This window comes from Megalops cyprinoides, chromosome 6 (genome assembly GCF_013368585.1).
Source record: "Megalops cyprinoides isolate fMegCyp1 chromosome 6, fMegCyp1.pri, whole genome shotgun sequence".
Lineage (NCBI taxonomy): Eukaryota > Metazoa > Chordata > Actinopteri > Elopiformes > Megalopidae > Megalops > Megalops cyprinoides.
In genome coordinates this window covers 33043979-33065239 of record NC_050588.1, presented here as the reverse complement: position 1 = coordinate 33065239, position 21261 = coordinate 33043979, and the positions used below count along the sequence as shown (strand labels likewise).

General features: G+C 43.1%; 1 protein-coding gene across 1 annotated transcript in view; it reads left to right on the top strand.

Annotated features, from left to right (window-relative positions):
* The first annotated feature begins 938 nt into the window (after positions 1 to 938).
* The window catches only part of chd6 (chromodomain helicase DNA binding protein 6), a 46136-nt gene continuing 25813 nt past the window's right edge, over positions 939 to 21261 (top strand). Inside the window, exons 1-13 of the mRNA XM_036530714.1 lie at positions 939 to 974; positions 10350 to 10864; positions 12576 to 12723; positions 13245 to 13394; positions 13515 to 13580; positions 13717 to 13772; positions 15665 to 15782; positions 16151 to 16237; positions 16979 to 17113; positions 17536 to 17657; positions 18049 to 18292; positions 19757 to 19933; positions 20852 to 20995. Coding sequence (XP_036386607.1) covers positions 948 to 974; positions 10350 to 10864; positions 12576 to 12723; positions 13245 to 13394; positions 13515 to 13580; positions 13717 to 13772; positions 15665 to 15782; positions 16151 to 16237; positions 16979 to 17113; positions 17536 to 17657; positions 18049 to 18292; positions 19757 to 19933; positions 20852 to 20995 — 1989 coding nt within the window. The 5' untranslated portion in view covers positions 939 to 947. The remainder of the gene's footprint in view (positions 975 to 10349; positions 10865 to 12575; positions 12724 to 13244; positions 13395 to 13514; positions 13581 to 13716; positions 13773 to 15664; positions 15783 to 16150; positions 16238 to 16978; positions 17114 to 17535; positions 17658 to 18048; positions 18293 to 19756; positions 19934 to 20851; positions 20996 to 21261) is intronic.

Genomic DNA, 21261 nt, shown 5'->3' with positions numbered 1-21261 from the left:
GGTGTGTATTACTAGAAATTATTCTGGGTGTCCAGCTCTTGCAAATATGAAACCACCACCAGTACTTACCACTTAAAGAATAGCAAGCCTAGAGAGGAGGCTGTTTTTTGAGGCTGAGTCCTGTATTATGGGTTAAATACATTCTGCATCTGTACTCTAAATTCTGTTTTACAGTGTTGGTGCACTTTTATTGTTATGAGCGTTTCTAAACATCAAGGGTTAATCACACATGTTGACATATAGTGTAAAGTATATAGTGAAGTCTTTCACCCGTTATACTATGAGAAAGTCCAATTGATACATCATTGACCACATATCGGTCCGAGGCATTTGCTGTCTTGCTAGGGCTCTGTTTTTGCACTTTGACCACCCAAAGTCTATAATTCACATGATTTTGCTGAGATATGTTGATATTTTTTTTTTGTTTGCTTTGTGTTTTTATGATTGTGTGCATTTTTTTGATATTACTGCTATTTAAAACATGGCCAGAGCTATGTGTTGAGCTGTGTTGGAGTTTACCTCTGACCTCCAATATCAGGTTTTCACTATTCTTCTTAATCTTCCTCACCTTCTTTTTCTAATTCTTCTTTCTCTTGTTCTTTTTCTTGTTCTTCTTCCTCTTCTTCGTCTTATTGCACCAGCACCTGAGATGCTAACACATAAATGGCACATTATGACATAGGTCATTATTATAATAATCACTATTACTATCATTATTAAGAGAGGCAGACTGCAGTCCGTGATGGCAGGTTAATCTTACGCTTCTGGTTACATTGTTTTAGTTGAAACAGTCCTCATTGAATTGTTGAAATTACTTATGTCCCTACATTCTGTTTGCTTGTGAAAAGGGAACTATTGATTATGAACTTCAGGATGTTGTTGTTCTAATGACTGAATCAATTCGTCTTTGTTTTCTAGATACAACAATTAGCAAGGACTAGAAAATTATGAAAATACAAAAGAAAGACAAACAGGTCAGTGTCTCTTCTCATACATTTTTTTTCTCATGTGGAAATAGCCTGTGTTTTCTATCTGAATCTGAATGTACACTCTCAGACACCCTTTCATTGTCAAGGCATGTCACCAGATGTTAAAAATGCAGAATGTTTGCGCAAATTATAAAATATGTGCATAAACAAATGTGTCATCTGCCTAAATATTCTGCTCTCGCAGATTCACAGGACTTTGTGTGTTTTTGGCATTCAGGGTGAATACTCAAAAGTGGTTTAAATTCCGAAAATACCTCAGTGGTAGCTAGAGTGCACAGGTGGAGATTTAGAAGGAATGGACGCCGTGGCTGTGTCACCGGTGTCCAGGATACTCTCTGCTCAGCTCTTCTCCCACGTGCCTGTGTTCCAGACCGCTGCAGCACCAGTGCTGGCATCCTCTCCTTCTGTGAATTTCCCTGGGTTAGGAGAAACGGCAGAAGAGTAGGAGTGGTCTGCCCCCGTAAGCTTTGAACAGTCCGTTTCCTCCTCTATCGCTTTCCGGAAAGAGAATACATTGGAAGGCCGTACTCTGCTGGAGTTTTTTGCATCAAAGATGGGAGGGTCCTTCTGCTTGCTGGCTCACTTTTCTTTTCAAGTCTGCTTTTTTTTGTCGTGGTTCCTGTATTTTTACTGGGTTACTGCCCATAAAGTAATATTTCATCTACATATGCCTTTCGGTTGCCCTCCATATGGGGTTGTTTTAAGTTTCAGCTGTTTTGATTTGAAACTGAGAGTTAAAAAGAAAGAGAGAAGCAAAATGAGATAGAAATCTATAGGCAGGGCAAGGAATGGGCTTAAGGTTTCACTGGGTGTGGAATGATTTGCTCTCGTGAGGTGAAGGCAGAGGAACCGGTAGTGAGCTGGTACGAAGAGGTCCATCTCAGTGCCTTGCTTCATCCACACTGCTGCCTTATTGGCGATAGGTATTTTTGAGTGAATTAACGTGTAATTAATCTCTTTCCATGTGTTAAGGTGTCGTGGCCTTTAGGTGTCAATGTATTTAATTTGACTAATATTTTACAGTAGACATTCAGGCAGTTTCTTGTGGCACTCCTCAACCTAAGGGTCTAGCCTCTGCCACTCATGAGACAAGATGTGCTCTTTATGACCAGCCTTGACAGAAAAATCAGAGTCGGAAAGTACTCTGCATCATCTGAAGTGTACAAGTTAAATATAGCTTTTTTTCTTGGATGATTACAACCATGTAATCTAGGGTTTGTAACGGTTAACACCATGTTGATCAAAGGAAATGGGAAGTAAATTAATTCTGATATTTGCCTCCTGCAGTGACAATGAATATTTATAAAATATTAATAATGTTGGCTCTCCACTCTAGTGCACCATTTTAAAACAAAACAATGTGCTTTGTTATTAAGGCTATAGTGATATTCAGCCTTTATACACCGATATTTAAAAATGCAGGCTTTTATTTAACAAATAACAAATGCGCAGCATTTATTCTGTTAAATAAACTGTCATTATCTAATGCACCAATCTCTAAATTAAGCAAGTGACTGCCATTTTCACTTTCTTCACAGTGTTTGCAATATGATATTTGTTAACCTGTCAGTTTACACTGGCAGAAGTGGATGCAACTGTGACATTTAGCCAACAGTTCCCATAAGCCACCTTTACACTTGTCTTATTTTTTTGACTCTTCTACCTACTAGAAATTGAGTGAAGGACAACACAGGCCTTTTAGAGAATGTGATACAGTATGACACAACCATGTACTTTGCCACAGCCTCTTTACTTTCACTTTAAAGTTGTTGGAAAAAAAAGATCACTACATTTCAAGAACGTGTCGTTTATATCCCATTTGTAAAATTCTTGTAAAGTTGTTTTTTTCTTGCAGTCAAGAGCACAGAGCCTGCGGTTTAGTGTATACTGTAGCTAGCTGCTGTCACGTGTTGCAGTAAATCCCAGCTGTCTGAGCAATGAATTTGATATTGATGCAGCCCATAGACTCTGTGTCTAATAGTCTTGCCGGAAAGGGCTGGTGGATTCAAATATCTGTTGCGAAGGGCTCCTTCAGTCGTTTTTTTTTTCCTTTTCCCTACCATGATTAATTGTGAGGGTTTTTTTGGTCTGCTGGGGTGGCGTACTTGATGCAGTCCGCATGTTATGATGAGCTCAGTGCTTTTTGCAACGTGAGTGCGGGGGTGTGAAAGTTGTTTTCTTTATATGCCAAAACAGTGGTATTGTTAGCTGTGGCAGCGCCTCTCTGCATGGTGCAAGGGGAGAAATATGACCTGATTGGATTTGGGTATATCCCTAGTAGCTGGCTGCACAAGTTAGCTAGCGCTGCACTTAACCTTCTGTTGCCTTCCTGCGCTGATCTTCACAACCAAAGTGTTGTGTTGCTGTATTAAACTCAGGCTGACACTTCAGCAAGAGTTCTCAGGTGTCTTATACTGGCTGCTGCAGCAGGCCAATCATACTATACCTATTGTTGGTTGGCTAGCTTGTTTATTTAAAACTATTGTGTTGAACCTAATGATCTTTTATTTTTCTCCCCACTACTAGCTACTGTAGCTAGCTTTTGACAAGCCTAATAAGTTAAATTATTACCCTGGCTACAATTATTCTTTCTGTGTATACTAAATTGTTTCCATAGTGTGTCTGTTATTCACAGTATTGAAAGTAAAAGGGAGTGGGGATGGTCAGTGGTTATATAAAAATAAAAAAAAGAAATCTCTTTCAGAAATAATAAATGTTAATTTTAGTAATGAATGATATCTATTGATGTTACAAAATAATTTTTCCTGTCTCTTTTGATAAAGAGATAAGTGTATGCCAGTTTTGCAGAGATTAAGGTCCTGTGTAGATCAAATTACCTACCCTCACAGTTGCAACACTAGTTTGAATATATGAAACAAAGTGTTATACCCATTCAGTTTTGATTAAGAATAGTTGTCTTTAATTGATTAATTGGGCTGATTAACTAATTTTTAGAACTCAAATAGTTATAGCATTTTTATTGATTTAAAATGTTAATTTTTACACATCACAAAGCACGCTCTTTAATTGCATTTTCAGTTGAGCTGTTGACTGGTGATTTTCTCAGACCAAGCCAAAATGAGCTTGACTTCAGCAGTATTCATTAGAGCCTGTGTGGATCAAGGAAATGTATTAACTTGAAAAAAGTTAATATTTTGCAGTTTTTATTGGACACCATTAGACCATTGAGGTTAGAAGTTCACACAGGTTTTCCTAATTTGTTGTCCTTGCATGATTAGATTTTAATAAAGAATGGGGAAGGTATATGTGAATAAGGGCAGTAACGGTATATGTGATATAAGTTATACATGTTGAGATACAACAGCACATGCAAATACCTGAGCTTTACCTAGACTGTATACACTTATTTAAAATAAGCTATATTTTTTTATCTACGACATCAGATGATCTGTTGACAACACAAACGGAGTGATCCGCCCACTCTTATCAGCTATCCCCGGAAAGCAGGTGTGTTAACTTTTGTTTTAGCCTTGTCTCAGTCTTATTGCATCTAAACCATCCTCAATGACTGTTACAGCCATGAACAGGAATTTGCAGTGTTTTGGATAAATAGATGGAAAATCGTGATTCGGTTGCAGCACTCGCCGACAGCATTTTGAGTGGAGTGTAGCTTTGTGGGCCATATATGCGGCGTAAGGCACAGAGCGAGCAGTGGTGAGGACAGTCCCCTGGTGGGGGGGTGACGGTCCCGGCCCCAGCTGCCGTACCCCTCTGTCTGCCTGCCTCTCGCAGGCTTCTGTGAAGAAGCCCCACTGCAGACAGTGCCCTCCCCTTCGTCACACACAAGGACATAAACATGGTCTCTGTAGAGCTCTCCTTTCAGCCCCTGCTCTGGCTTGTGGGGCTTTTTTTCCCCTCCCCTGTCCCAGCCCACAGCGCTGTGCTTTTTCAGAGGCCGGATCAATCGGCGGTGCCGGCCAGAGGCAGCCTTCGGTCGGCGGGCTGCGCGGAGCTGCGCGGGAGCGCTCCCGGAGCCGCGAGGACTGCGCTGGCATTGACCCGACTGCAGCTGCCGGGTTCCGTCGGTCGGGAGCCGGTATCGATTCGCGGACGGCTTGATTGCGGCGAGGCATACACTGCAGCACGTCACTGGAGCGGCAGGGCTCTGTGTGTGTGTGTGTGTGTGTGTGTGTGCGCGCGTGTGTGCGAGTGCGCCTGCGTTCCTGACTGAGCGAGCGTGAGTGCGTGTCAGCGCGCGCCTGTGTGTGTGTGTGTGTGTGTCTGTGTGGGTAGGCAGGCAGGCAGGCAGGCATGAGAAGCGTGCATGTGAGGCTGAGGACCATGAACGGTTAGCTGCGATGTGCCATCAGCTGGCTAGCCGTCGCTACCAGAGCCTGGCCAAGAGATGCGGGCTGCGGAGTGCATCTTCTCCGCTAATGACACAGGCACTCCTCCAGAGCCTGGGAAGGATGGTGAAAGCAAGGAGGAGTAGGAAGGAGGTGGCCAGCAGCAAGGTGAGGAGGGTTTCGTTTTTTTCTCATCCCTCGTTCACCTTGGAATTTGTGAGCATTCTTTCTTTACCCAGTTCGTTCATTGTAGGCTTATTCAGGCCATTTCCTGCGTTTTTTATTAATGGCATCTGAGTACCTCCTACAACCGGAGAAAGACACAGGTTCAAGTACGGTCTATCTCTAGATTACCTGGAAACCATTTTTCTCTTTAATGGAGTTTTTTGAAATGCAGACGGCAATTTACTTTTAATGGTAATGGTATTTTTTAAGCCCGATTTCCACTGCAGGTGGAAAAAAGAAAACAAAATTATAAAACCTTGTGTTTTTCATGAATGTTGACCTGTTGGGTGCATTCAAAAGGTAGAAAGACCAGAATCTTTTTCCTTTTTCTGTTTGTCAGGTAACAAAAAAATATGTTCTGCCTTGCACTCTGTTAAAATGCTGGTTGACAAGAGACAAAGCTCTATTCTTAGACAAGGGCCTCTGAACCTATCCATTTCATTGTCTGACCAGCGGACTGAAGTATGGTCAAAACAGCTGGTGATGTCAGACTCCTGTGGAATGGAGCAGAAGGTATCTGGCAAACACCCCCCCTTGCACCCCCACCTGCCCCCCCTCCCCCCAATGTTCCGTCAAGTGTGAAATGGAGGAAACGGCCAATCTCCCCGGTGTCTTCTGGCAGCGAAAGGGTTACCATGGAGACTGCGTGTTTACGTTGCCGCTTCCTGCAGCTTGGTACAGAGCCTGTTTCCGTGGCGACGGCCCTGTTTCCAGCCCGCCGCGGAGTCTGTGTGATTCATTGACATTATCCTCATACCTGCTGGAGTGCGGCTGCAGATAGGCGTTCCTCGGCAAAAATAGCTGCTTTCAAAAGCACACGAGCACAAGTTGCCCCCCGCTGCTGCACGAGCTGACCCTTTTGTAAAATTATAGATGGACGCTTTGAAATTGGACCAGGCGCGCTGAATCTGCCGCTATAAATACGCCGCCACAAATCCTGTCTTGTCCACGTTGTGAATGTTGTATTATTTCCTTTATTGTAGTGTGAGTTTCTGACCCAAGGGGAAGCCTCATCTGTTAGCCCAGAACCTGTGGCCGAGAGCATTGTCCTTGACAGAATGGATTGCCTAACAGCAGTCTATAACTCTGGTTTTGAAATAAAGCGTGAATCCATTGTGCAGTTTACACCCTGAACTGTGTCCCCTCTGCCTGGGTGCTTTGATGTAGAATTAATCAAAAAGTGCGCTAGTCCTAATACACAACAAGTTGGAGTTTGTCCTTTTTTCAGAGGAACCTCAGCACTTGCCTTTCGCATTTACTATATTTCTGCTGTGATATCCTTTTTGTTTTTTTTTTGTTTTTTTGATGTTTCCATATCCTCATGTAAACTACCACGTGGCTGCTTGAAGCAGGGGTGTCCAGGTTTCGTCAGGAAATCCAGATGTGTTGGTGCCTGGAATGGCCTCTCCTCCCCTGCAGCGGGGAAGGAGAGAGATGAGTAACAAATGTAGAAGTGGGTCAGACGGCACAGTCCTCGGTCAAGGACCCAGCCTCTTCTGCTATCAACCCTTTCCTAGCCTGCGCAGTGTCAGCTGACAAAATGGCACATGTTCGTTGTTTAAGTTCTCCGTTACACGATTAAGTTGTGTTGTCTAAATAGCTGCACTGTTTCGTGTGCTGTGAAAGTACAGCTCACTCATGAGAACAAAATGTACTCGTACAACTATCATATTTAATCAGCTGGAATAATAAATAAAAAATCAACATTAATGGATAACTGTAAATGAAGGCTCATATGTCAGAGAACCTTTCTGTACCTTCCATATCAGTTTTAAAACAGATGTCCATATTTACTATTTCACTTTTAACCTATAGCTAGAACACAAGGTAGTGTTTTGGTTTCATAACCTGATGAAGATTGTCTAACCATCATAAAAGGCCCATAAAGCATCACTACACCTCTGCTCTCGGAGAATTGAAGCAAAAGGCAGTCTTGTGGAAGGATGTTAACCCCATATCCTTTCAAAATGTACACAAAAGCGAACCTATAAATGTCATTTTTACCCCAGAATACTTTAAGCACTTTTACGCCCCCACATGCTCTTGACACTTTATTTATAGACAGAATTCTTTCTCAAAAATCTCTTACATGCACACACGTATACCCATGCACGCACACACACGCACACACACACAGACATATACACACACACACATATGAAGCACAGCCACCTTTGCATTCTAGCAAAAGAATGATTATCTCCCCTTTGTGGGCAGTTCTGGCCAGCTGTATAACTTGAGAGCCTATAGTTATTTCCTTCTGCATGTTTTGGTAGATTATGCTCACAAAAGAATACAAGTGAAAGTAATTGTTCTGCAGAGCCAGCCAGGCTGTTGCTTTAAGCAGCATTTCTCCAATGCATGGTCTTTTCCATGTTAATTGCACTTTTTTGAAAATCTCAGAATGATTTGACTGTTTTGTAGGGGAGATATAACATTAGTAAAAAAAAAAATAATTAGCTAGTTAGATAAGCTACATTAACAGGAACAGCTGTTTAAATGTTTAAAAGTTGTATGTATAATAAATGCAGCTTGGCTGTGTACATGTTTGAATGCTTTAAAATCATCAGTAAAACTGTTGCATTTTTATGGGTTTTTAGCATCCCTCTTGTTGAGCTCATACATGCCTAAAATAGAGATTGCAGTGATTCTGCTAAGCTACTGAAATGGTCTGCTCTATGTGCTCTTCACTGTTTTGTGTCTTATTGTGTGAATTTTAACTTATGTCCTTTTTTATTGATGGAAAAAAATACACTTGGTTTCAGCTAAAATATTTCAGGAAAAATGGCTTCAGTGATTCAGGACAACCACCTGTGCTTGTGTGGAGACTGAAATTACTGACTTGTTGCAGGGAAACTTCAGTCCGCTTATTATTACACATGCATTAGAGAAGGGAAAATACATCAAAGTGTGGAACATTTGTGGGAGGAAGTGAAGATTTCTCTGTTGTTAAAGCTTTTCTTTTCAGAATGCATATTGATCAATCTGTTGGGTTATCAACAGCATATTAGAGTTAAACATTTAAGTTGCAGTTTGTGGGCGAGTTCCGCTTACAGTAGCATCTATTCTAGTCAAACATGCTACTTATTTTTTTTTTTTTTGCTCTTTCCACTTTGATTTTACTTTACCTTGAATTTAACTTTCATTTGAGGTAGTTCTCTATAATAAGGCATTTTTTAGGTTGGTTTGCAATGCAGATAAAAAATTGTATGGATGTAACATGTAGTTATGGACCAAATTGGAATGGGACAAACAGGAAGAAGAAACTGGAATCGGCCATTTTCAGGACTGAATTTTCAGGACTGTTTGAAAACAGAACAGGGCAGTTACTTTAGTCCGCTTTTTCTGATGTGTGATGAATGGGCTTATTTTCTTAACAAAAACATTGAGAAAAAGATATTCATTGAGCTGGAATCAGCTACAACACTGTGATCAAGCTATTATGATTTCAGATCACATTGCAGTTAAAGGGGTGCTAAACCTGAAAGTAACCCTGTTTTTATTTTGCTCCATATTGTAGATTTAATCTGACCTGTGGATAAAGAGCACTGTGTGGTCTTGCCGGTGGTGTGGTCTTGGTTTCCCAGTTTCCACTCTGAATGCATCAGCAAATGACACATCCCTGTTCTAGGAAGTGAGAAGTGAGCTCATGCTTCAGTTCTGACTTCCTGATCTTCGTATGGACCCTGAATGCTTACTAAGGTGGCTATCTATCTGGGACCAGTTAATCCTTTTTTTTGTTTTAAATAGTTGTTTTATCATAAGAGTATGTCAAACAGTGGTTGCTTCAACATTTCTAATTTCTGCTTCCAGTACTCAGAGGGGATAGCAAGTACCTTAGCCTCTTCCCTCTGTTCAAATACAAAATGCATTCTGGGGTTTGAATGAGACTTTTATTACTGTAAAGTCTGTCGCTAAACTACTTCAGCTTACCTTTTTGGTCACTTAAAACAAAGCCCCTTTGGTGTATATTCCTATTATGGTAATGGTAAGAAAGAATGTGTACATTAATAAAACTGTGGTTGAATTATGCTTTAAGCACCGCAGGAATGGCTTGGACCTTTCGAATTCAAAGTTCAAACTACGAGCTGCAGGGATTTAAAGGGTCAGGATCCACCGTTTGATACAGTGTCTCCTGTGGATGATATACTGCCTTGATGACTGAGAATTGATGCTTCCAAACTGCCGCCCTCATTGCTTATGTTACTGACACTCGGGCAGCTCCGAGCTTTTGAGGCCATCGGAGAGAAGCAGATGGTTTTGGAAGAAATATAGCAGAGCACTGAAATATGCCCCATGCACAAACCACTCACGTATAAACTTCAGGTGCGGTATATCAGCAGAACGTTTTGGTGCGGTCAGTGATCAGACACCTACACGCAGAGAAAATGATTCCCTCCAAAAACTGCAGTTCCTGTCGTGTCAACTCTTGCTGTATAGACAGAGCTTGATCCAAAGCGCATATTTCTCCTTATTTGTCTCAGGTTTGAGAAATGGGACGTAATTTACTCTGACTGGCTTTAAGGGTACCAGTGACCTGAATTGCAGGTCATGCAACTACATGGTTGTAACTCTTCTACTATTTTATTTCATGCATGTGTCACAAGCGACCACCTACTGCAGAGGTGCTGTTGGGTTTGTGTGAGGTCTGATTGCGCTATGATTGGTTGAGTGGCATCACCGTGGATGGATCGGTTGAATCCACCATGTTTTTTTTTGTTTGATCTTTTTCTAAGGTTAGTGGTTGTAAGCCCGTGGTTCAGGCTGGTGTGCCTTATTGGCTGACTCTCCTGTTTGTCTTTGTCTCTGCCCGTTTGTTGTCTCGCAGATGTCCACCACCCAGATATTAAAGCACACTCCAGCTACAGCAGCCTCTACTGCCACCGACCAAAACGCACAAACTACATTTCCCAGCAGCCCGCTCTCCTCGGAGGAACAGACCAGAGCCCCTGGAGGGCTGACCAATCACTGCATGGCCCACACCAAACAGTCCGGTCTTGGGGAGCCGGGCCCTGGAGCGGGAAGCCTCAGGCCCTGCCTTCCGTCCCCGCCCCTCAACGGCGAGGAGGACGACGGCGGGGGTGGCGCCCGGGTGAAGAAGAAACGAAAGAAAAAAGACAAGAAGGAGGCGGGCCTCTGGCAGAAAGCGGAGAAGGAGATCAAACCAAAGAAAAAGAAGGAGCAGAGGGAAGGCAAGGAGCCGCCTCCTCGGAAGTCCAAGGAGCCCAAGAAGGCCAAGGAGCCCAAAAAGGCCAGGAAGCCCCGTGAGCCTAAGCCCAAGACCCCGCGCGACTGCAAGAGCGCCCCTTCCTCCCCTCCCAAACAGCGGGGGCGCAAAGCGAGGTGAGAAGCATTCTCTTCGTGCTAGGAAAGAATTATTCCATCTCCGAAAAGCTTGAACGGGTCAGAAAGTTGAAAGAAATGAATTGTTTATTTTCGAACATTCTCAGATCCTGTTGTGCCTTGTTCATTTATTTACTCAGCAGGGTACTGTGTAGGCTGTTATTTTTCTCACCACTTGAGGACAGGCTGGCTTAAGAAATACAAACAGCAAAGGAATGGGGCCTCACTGCGATTGGTGCTATTAAGTCAAAACTTCAGTCAAATCTTTAATTAGATTTTTTTTTTATTACGTAGTGTGCATCAGGTGCTTAAATTCTGTGACACGGAGGTTTGGATGCTCTGTTAGCTTTATAACTGGATCCATGACTGAGAACCATCAAGGTCAGCTTATGGCTTTGGATGTCTTTTGTACTCATGGTGTGAACCTTATAACCTTACAGATAGCACTGCCTCTCTTGGTGAAGGCAAGCAGGTCTTTGTCTGCCATGTATCACATATTATATTGATAGCTAACTTTCACAAACCCATTTTTTATGATGGTTGAGGTCCTGTAGCACCTGTTTGTGTAATCCGAGGATAATCTGGTTAAATACCACACATTATAAGCATCTGAAGAGAAGATATTTCTCCAGTTATAACTGTTGACCTTTATAACTGTTGGCCTGCTTTTTAAATTGTATCAATCAATCAATCATTTGCTTTATCTGTAGATTGTGGATGTAGATTGACCACGTTCTTTTCAAATAAGTTAAACCTCTTCCTTCCACAGTAATTGATTGAGTGAGGTCTATAACACATATAAAACCCAGGCAACCAGTGTGTACTGCACTTTGTGCCGTGAGCTGCCAGTTATTTCCATCACTATATTTGGAAGTTGGCAAACTAAAATGTCAAAAACCCTTTTGATCATCAAGCATTTGAGTTACATGCAATCTTCTTCTAAACATTTTGTGCTGGACACTTCTTCAGCATTATTCCATACATGAGTACATGGAAAGAGAATGGCTTTTTTCGGATCAAAGGCATATTTTTGCCCCTGCAGCATCACCATTGGCTGAGAAACACAAAACACTGACACATTCCTCTTCATTTACATATTTGTATTCTGCACATTAATTTAAAATGCCCTGAAATTTTTTTTTCATGGGTGGGTGCGTCGGCCAGGAATATAGAAATGTGCACTGCATGCATTTTGTCTGTTGGAACAGTTTCATTTCTTGTATTACTATCTTTTGAACGTACTCTAATGACTCTATTAATTCAGGCTGCGTGGGTGTGCAGTTGACATCATAACTCTTTTTTTTTTTTTGGGTGAGTTAGGGTTTCTGTTACTTGCAATGTACCGCAGCCAAAAGTTCTCAGCTATGGGGGAGTGATTTAATGCACCTCACTTTTTTAAGAATGTGAGGTACAAGTCAGGAATTTAAAGCCTTTTTGTTAGTTTATCATTACAAATGATATACCGGTTGGATAGGTAGCTGATTCATATTCATATATTTCACTTCACATTGAGTGTTGTGTTATGAAAGGAGATGTAAGTAAAAAAAAAAAAAAAAAAAACATGCAGTCACAATCAGGCTCAATCCACGTGATTTTCATGTTAGCTGGAGGGTTTGGGGCATCTGCGCTGTGTCGTCAGGGTATGGCCTCTTTGGCAGGAAGTGTATGGAGGAAGTGAGACCGCACTCTGACCCCGTCCCGTGTCCCACAGAGAGCAAGGTCCCGTGCCTCCCGAGAAGAAGAAAAAGGGCAAGAGGAAATGCGAGGCCCTGCAGGAGGCCGGGGAGAGCGACGAGTCGGCGTCTCTGTCCGCCCTGGCGGTGGGGAACGAGGAGAGCATCGATTCCCTGGACAGCACGGTGAGGCCCCAGGCGGTGCATGTGGCTGTAATGGCTGCCAGGTTCTTACCGGCTCTGTAGCTGAGGCCTTACCTACTTCTCACTGGCTGTGTAGCAAAGGTCTTACCTGCTTCTCACTGGCTGCGTAGCAGAAGCCTTACCTGCAGTACCAGTCAAATATTTGGAAAACATGCATTCAAAGACATTTTGATCTAAAGATGTATGCTTAAATGCTTGAAATTTGTTTCTTAGGCATCAACTTCACTGTTTATATTAGTCTATGTATGAATTTCTTTCCAAAAACATTTTTTGGCTACTTTGAAGAATCTAAAATAAGTCAAAAATTTGTTTAACACTTTCTTGGTCACTGCATAATTCCATTTGTGTTATTTCATAGCGTTGACATTGTTATTTTTACAATTTTTCACATTTAGACTAATAGTAAAGAAAAACCCATCTATGAGAAGTTTTGTCCAAACTTTGCTACGCAGCCAGTACGACATACAGTACCAGTCAGAGGCCTTACCTGTGTCTCTCCACAGAAGCGGCGGTCAGGGCGACAGGTGAAGCGCAGAAAGTACAACGAAGACCTGGACTTCAAGGTGGTGGACGATGACGGGGAGACCATCGCCGTGCTGGGCACTGGGCGGATTCCGGCTTTCTCCTCCGCCACCTTGGCCTGGCAGTCGGAGGTAACCCCCAAATAGCCGCCGTTGCTTAATTACCGCAGTCATGCCTTTCCTGCACCTGCTTAAGCAGACAGGCACACGCACACATTCCCACATTAGTAATTCTCTCTTTCCTTGTCCCAGGAGCCCCCTGAAGATGAGGCCAACATCATTGAGAAAATTCTGTCTGTTCGAACTGTTAAGAAAGAGGTACTGAGAGTCCCACCGGCTTAATAAGACCGTTTGGGTGTATAATCACAGTTACGTACACATCATCCCATATTATTATCTCCTCTCTGCTTCTGTGAACTCAGCGCTTTCTTCCCTCTCTCTCTCTCTTGCTTAGACATCTCCAGGAGAGCTGGAGGAGTCAGAGGAGTTCTATGTCAAATATAGAAATTTGTAAGTATTTCATCAAAGGCTGTATTGAAACTTGTGTTTCCCTGTCTTCCCCTGTCTGGGATTCAGCAGTTAACAGGCACCAACTGACATGCCACTTTAGGAGACAGATTTGTTTAAGAGGTTTTTATTTTTTCATCCCTCTTTTCTGTTTGTTTTTTTTTCACACCACTTAGTAATTTTAGTTGTGCTTTTCAAGATTAGCATTCAAAGATTAAACTGAGCAAAGACATCCCTCCGCACTTCCACCTTCCTCCAAAGAACATAACCGTCCTCTTGGATTGCTGTGCTTTTGCTTTCTCTGTGCTTTACTTTCTTGTAGTTTCTTAAAAGTGCTTCTTAAAACTGTTTAAAGTAACTGTGTGTGTGTGTGTGTGTGTGTGTGTGTGTGTGTGTGTGTGTGTGTGTGTGTGTGTGCGTGTGTGTGTGTGTGTGTGTGTGTGTGTGTGAGAAAGAGATTTTTTCCTCTCGCTAATACAGCTAATATTCTGATATTCTTAGAAATGCTTTGGCCTTAGAGTTTGAGAGTACGCCACTACTTAAAGTGAAAGGTCAATTAACCTGAGACAACCAGATACACCAAGGAACTGAAATAGCGCCTTGCAGAGCTGAATTAGAATTGACATCTTTGTTCAGAAATATTAAAATATAATATTATATGTGCCACTAGAGCTGGCATAGAACCATTAGTCATGGTTGGTGACTAGGTTTTGCATAGTATGTGTCATCTTCTTTAAGAGCTCATTTCATGACTAGTTGAAAGGAACGTGGCTTGCTCTGTTAGAACAGAAATCCTAAAGGAAGTGTTTAGTCGTACAGATCAATATCAAACTAAGTGATTCAAGAGACTACACATGGTTCATATTCATATAGTTTGGGTGTTCACAAATACAGTTATGTTACAGCGATTGTTGCTTTGGAACTTAGAGGCATCTAGGTGTGATATTTAAGTGTGAATGATTCATATGCACAAAACACAACCAAAACTGAATTTGCTTGCATCCAGTGTCCGCAGCGTATTTTGCTGATGCGTCATTTTTGCTAGAGTAGCACGCTACCTTGGTGAAGCTCACCTTGAATCAAGAAGGTGAACAAAGAGAGCAACTGTGGAAGAGGAAGAGGAAAAAGTCTCAGTGCAACAAGTGACCATCTGTGCATTCCATTACCGTTTATTAAGTGCTATGACCATTTATTATACACTACAGACAATGTGCCATGCAGCTCAGAGTGATGCACTATAGGCCGAAGTTGATTTGATTGAGACAAGTGGAGCCGGTGTAGTTTGTACACCATAAACAGCAGAAACTCTGGCCCTCAATCTGCTATGCAGATGACAAGAGGAGGGTAGGATTGTTGAGACTGAATCGTACACTGCTTTTGCATCATTGCAAATTTCCCCATTTCATCCTCAGAGTGGGGTTGTATGCAGTAGTCTGACATAGTGGTAGGGGGCGGGGCTTGTAACTGAAAAGTCACCGGTTCGATTTCGCGCTGGGGCACTGCTGTTGGACCCTCAGGCAATGTACTTAACCCACAATTGCCTCATTAAGTATCCAACTGTATAAATGGATAAAATTGTAAGTCGCTCTGGATATGAGTGTCTGCCAAATAATGTAATGTAATAACATTTTTCCATATGAGCTGTTCGAATGTTCGAAAGCAACAGCCCAGTAGAAGCTCACTTTGAGGCACACGTGGATGCGAATGCAACCTTATCATCACCATGTATTTCAAGCTGATTTCCAGCTCTAATTAGATGATTTTTATAAATTGCAATTGTTATGTAAGCTACCATTCTCACTTTCCCAGAAAGCCACCCTAGTGGGCCTCGAAGCTCCGGCTCCCCCTCTTCCCAGAAGTGTAAAATCTGAGCCGTCCTCTGTTTTGGTCCGCAGTTCCTACCTGCACTGCAAGTGGGCGACGCTGGAGGAGCTGGAGAAAGACCCCCGCATCCACCAAAAAATTAAGCGCTTCAGAAACAAGCAGGCACAGATGAAGCACATTTTCACTGAGGTGAGTACCCCAGCGCCTGTCGTGATCCATGCCTGCGTCTGAGCTGAAGAGTCTCCCGCTCCGATGAAAACCGTAGGGACTGATACAAGCTGTCCAAAGAAAGCACAAGTTTCAAAAAAGGTGGTGTACGCTGAAATGATGTACTTCTGTTTTTTTGTCTCCATGCTGCATTGTAACAATGTCAAAAACATGAAAGTAAAATGTAAAAAAAAAAAAAAAAAACATGAAACAAAAAAAATTCCTTTGTCTTTTTCGCAGTACTGTGTTCAGTTATTTTTTTTGCACGACTTGCTGATACACTGAAAGGTACTGCCCTAGGTGAACAGAGGCTTAAGAGACTCACAGTTGACCTCTTTTCTACATTGTAGCCGGACGAGGACCTCTTTAACCCCGACTACATCGAGGTGGACCGAGTCCTGGAGGTGGCCCACACTACAGACACGGAGACGGGGGAGGTGAGGGGGACCGCAGCCGGAGGGTAGGGAAGAGCGGGGGAGCCACGCTCGTAGGAGTGCTAGCAGCTCATTGATTGGATTGCTCGTGGGGTTTTATGCCTGGAAGGGAGTAAGAGCCACTGCCGTTGCTGCTGCTGCTGATGCATCCACATCGAATGTGCAGTCTCGTTGTTCCCGGCTCGGTACGGCTACAGGAATTCGAAATCAATACGTTCAAGCGCCTTCGCTGTTCGGCTTCAGCACTCCCACAGTATGTAGAAAATAAAGATAAAATAATAAAAAAAAAAAAAAACCCGCATGAGCCGCCAGGATCAGAGCCAAGTAGTGGTTTCTCTCACATCAATTCACAGTAAGCTGTTTTGGAAAGTAGCGGCTTCGCTCACATCAATTCACAGTAAGCTGTTTTGAAATGCAGCTAGGGCCGCGTTACAAAATAAAAGCCAGGGAAAATGTCTGTTTGTGTGCTGCAAAGGATTTGTAAATGGGTCCTGTAAGGGCCATTTACTAGATGTGTGCTCCTCAACAAAACAGTCAGCTAAACACTTTCCCTGTTTAGCTTTTTAAATAATTACTTTAAATCTTCTCTGGAAACACTTCAGATCGTCAGAATAAGATCAGGATGTCTAATGATAATTCTCAGGTAAATTATTTGTGTGAAACTGATTACTACGCGTGGCAGTTGTGCAGAGCATTGTTGTCCCATTCTTGTGTCTGTGTATGTGTGCTCGTGTGTGGCGTCAGGAGGTGACACACTACCTGGTGAAGTGGTGCTCGCTGTCGTACGAGGAGAGCACCTGGGAGCTTCAGGAAGATGTGGACCCAGGCAAAATCCGAGAGTTTGAGGATATTAAAAAAATCCCCGAGCTGAAGCACGTGGTGAGAAAGGGACATGGGGGGCTTTTCTTTCCTTATATTTAGTGTGGAAGAAGGATCATGTCTTTGCATATCTGTATTAAACAGACGCTCTTCTGAACAAGCGGATTTGTGTGTGTGTTCTCAGCAGTGTTAGTGTATACTATGTCTGTACGCGTGTGTGTATGTCTCTGTCTGTGTCTGTCTGTCTGTCTGTGTGTGTGTGTGTGTGTGTGTGTGTGTGTGTGTATCTGAGTGCATCTTTGCGTGTCTGCGTGTCTGTGTGTGTTTCTGTCTCTGGTGTGTATCTGAGTGTGTCTGTCTCTGATGTGTGTGTGTGTGTGTGTGTGTGTGTCTGTGTATATCCGTGTGCGTGCGTGCGTGTGTGTGTGTGTGTGAAAGAGAAGAGGGAGGCTGTCCTTTCCTCACGCTGTGCTGCCTCGTAGGAGAGGCCCCTCCCGGAGCAGTGGAAGAAGCTGGAACACTCGCGGGACTACAGGAACGCCAACCAGCTGCGAGAGTACCAGCTGGAGGGCATGAACTGGCTGCTGTTCAACTGGTACAACAGGTACACTGGCACTCCTCCCACCTCGTACGGCAGGCAGCGGCTCGGAGGGGCTCGTCTCTCATTTTATTAGAATTGTCAGCTATATCTCCGATAAACTGTGGCGCTGCAGGGCTGCACTAGGGTAATTATTCTGAAGCAATGGTGTCCCTTAGGGCTGCAGCAATGCCCCCATGTGAGCTTATAGTTGGAGGTTACGGTTTACGGTCTAATGTAGTTTGGTGTAGTTCTGCCTCGAAATGGAGAATCAACGTATATGCAAAAAAAAAGAAAACAGAAATGTTCATACTAAAAGCTTGACATTCATAAGAAATTTACAGACCTTCAAGCAGTTCTTGTCCTTCGTTGCCAATTGGGTACATTATCGCTGTTTGAATTGCTTGGGCCTCTGCAGGAAGAACTGCATCCTGGCGGATGAGATGGGCTTGGGGAAAACGATCCAGTCCATCACGTTCCTGTACGAGATCTTTTCCATGGGGATCAAGGGCCCCTTCCTGATCATCGCCCCCCTCTCTACCATCACCAACTGGGAACGTGAGTTCCGCACCTGGACGGAGATAAATGTCATCGTCTACCACGGCAGCCAGATCAGCCGGCAGATGATCCTGCAGTACGAAATGTACCATAAGGACGAACAGGTGAGCCGCGCCGAGGATCGTGGGTACTGCCGCACTGTGACTGGCCACTGCGATACAGTACAGGTGAACTCAAGTGTCTGTTTGATGATTGGTCCTTGTATATGGGCCTTATTGGTGATTGGTCCTTGTAGGTGGACCTTACTGGAGATTGGTCCTTGTAGGTGGACCTTATTGGTGACTGGTCCATGTAGATGGACCTTCTTTGTGATTGGTCCTGGTAGATGGACCTAATTGGTGATCGGTCCTTGTAGAAATTCTTATAGATAGTAACATACAAGGGTGGTACGGAGATTCCAGGTTGTAATATGCGCTACCACAGCTGCAATTCATTACAGGCATAAACTCATACTGTACTTCTGAAACTATGAAAGGCAAGCATATACATAGCTCCAACAGATTTGTACACCATGTGTAAACACCATGAATTGATCCATGTGTGGTCATTTCGTAGAAACTATTAATAACTTATAATAATGAAGGAGTCCATCAGTAAACATTGCATGTTGATAAGAGAAAAACCCTCAGAGGAGATATCAATTTAGGCTTTTACAAAAAAAATCCAGAGTAATGGAAGATGTAAGATGCAATATGGGAGGAGTTGTAAGTGCCAGTTTGGAGCACGGTCAGCATGAGGGGATGCATATTGCATCTTAGATCTTCCACTTCTCTGGATCTAAGATGCAATATGGCGGATGTAGTACGTGCCAGTTTCAAGAATGTTCACCATGAGGGGATGCATATGTGTGGCGATCTTCAAACCTCTGCTGAGCACAGGAAGGTTTAACAATTGCACAGACAGCGTCTGTCACAGCGCCGCAGTAGGCCCAAACCGGTGCCATATTGGGTGGATGGGCTACTCCCATAGCCCCCCTCAAGCCTGCCAAGTTCGGTGGGCTTCTGTTAAACCTCTTGGATTATACAACCATTTTTACAAAGTGGTGGAAGAAGAAAGATAATGTAAATCTCAATAACAGTATGGCACCTACACACCATAGGCCCTAAGCTGTCTGAAAAAAAAAAAGAAACGGCTTCCAAATTATTCAGGCTGTGTAAGCCTTTCATTGTGTATGGTTTATAGCAGTCTGTGTTCTGTGTTACTCTGATTAAAACAAAAAGGGGACATTTTATTCTCACTGATGTAAAAATTGCATTTGTTGATCATAATATTAATAGTAACATAAAATCAACATGAACATTAAATGTGGTGTAATGGACTGTATGACAGCTTTTTCTGTGGTGGCCTGTTTTTAGTATTTAATTTATCAGTTGCCTCCATTAATTGTCCTTGGCAACCACCAGGTATTCTGATCAATGGGACTCTATTCATTTTTAGGTGTAGGAGAAATAAGAGAATTCCTCAGTTATCATTTTAACATCGCAGATTACAGCATGTAAGCGTGACTTTATATATATTTACTATTAAAATGCGCGTGTGTGTTCACACCTTTACCCTTTGCACTGCAGGGTAACCCGATCTCTGGCATGTTCAAGTTCCACGGGGTCATCACCACCTTCGAGATGATCATGGCCGACTGTCCCGAGCTGAAGAAGATCCACTGGCGCTGCGTGGTCATTGACGAGGCTCACCGCCTCAAGAACCGCAACTGCAAGCTGCTGGAAGGCCTGAAGCTGATGAACCTGGTGAGGGCCCGGCCCTGCGTTACACAGCGCCAGTCAAAACTTAATCAGGACACACCTGATTAAGATAATGGGAAACATGTGATGTAAAGACCTATGCTTAAATGCTTTAATTTAAATAGTGAAGTTGAAGCCTATGTATGAATTTGTTTCCAAAGAAAATTTAAATTAATCAAAATAGCCTTTTTTTTTTATCTAAAATGTGAGATAGTTTTGATTTGTTTATAACACTTTTTGGTCACTGCATAATTCCATTTGTGGCGTTTCATAGTTTTGATATCTTTACTATTCTGCTGTTTTAAAATGTGGAAAATAGTAAAAATAAATAAATAAAAGTTTGCCCAAAGTTTTGACTGGTACTGCATGTGCACGGGTCTCTGTGTCATGGTTTCCAGCTCCCACAGATGAGTCCAGTGTTACTCACTCTCAGCTAATAAGAATCGTAATGGGTTGTGTTTATATAGCGCCTTTGATCAATATGAAAGTGCTTTACACTTCATGGGTTGGTGGGGGGCTCACATCATTAACCACTGACATGCAGCACCCAGCTAGGTAATGTGTGACAGTCAGTTTGCACAAGCTGGTTGCAAGCTCTGCTACATACACACTGTGTTCGCACTGACCTGTGAACATGTAGGTCGGGTGGCAGTGTAGCACAGTGGTAAGGAGCAGGGCTCATAACCAAAAGGTTGCTGGTTTGATTCCCCGCTGGGGCACTGCTGTTGTACCCTTGGGCAAGGTACTTAACCAGAAATTGCCTCAGTAAATATCCAGCTCTATAAATGGATAACGTTGATAACATGTACAATTGTAACCCACGTAAGTTGCTCTGGAAAAGAACATCTGCTAAATGACAAAAATGTAATGTAATGACTGTTGTTGGGCTGCCCCCCCCCCCCCCCCCCCCTTACCTCTCACCAGGAGCACAAGGTGCTGCTGACAGGCACTCCGCTGCAGAACTCTGTGGAGGAGCTTTTCAGCCTGCTGAACTTCCTGGAGCCGCTGCAGTTCCCCTCTGAGACCAGCTTCCTGGAGGAGTTCGGAGACCTGAAGACAGAGGAACAGGTGCCCGTTTTACCCAGAAAGCCGTTGGTTAATGTCTGGATAAAACGGGAGGGCTGCTCCAATCCCAGACATCCTTTTCTCAGCCAATGCAGGGTTGAAGTGATGCTGTCTGTGCAGTTTTCGTTCATCAGTTAATTCCTCACAAAGATCAAGCATTTGTGCAATGGCCATCTAAGGGTATATTTTGTAGAAATTGCCACTATCTTGTCATGCGACTGATTTTGTCCAGGTAGTAGACAAATTAGAGCATCAAAGAGGCGAGGATT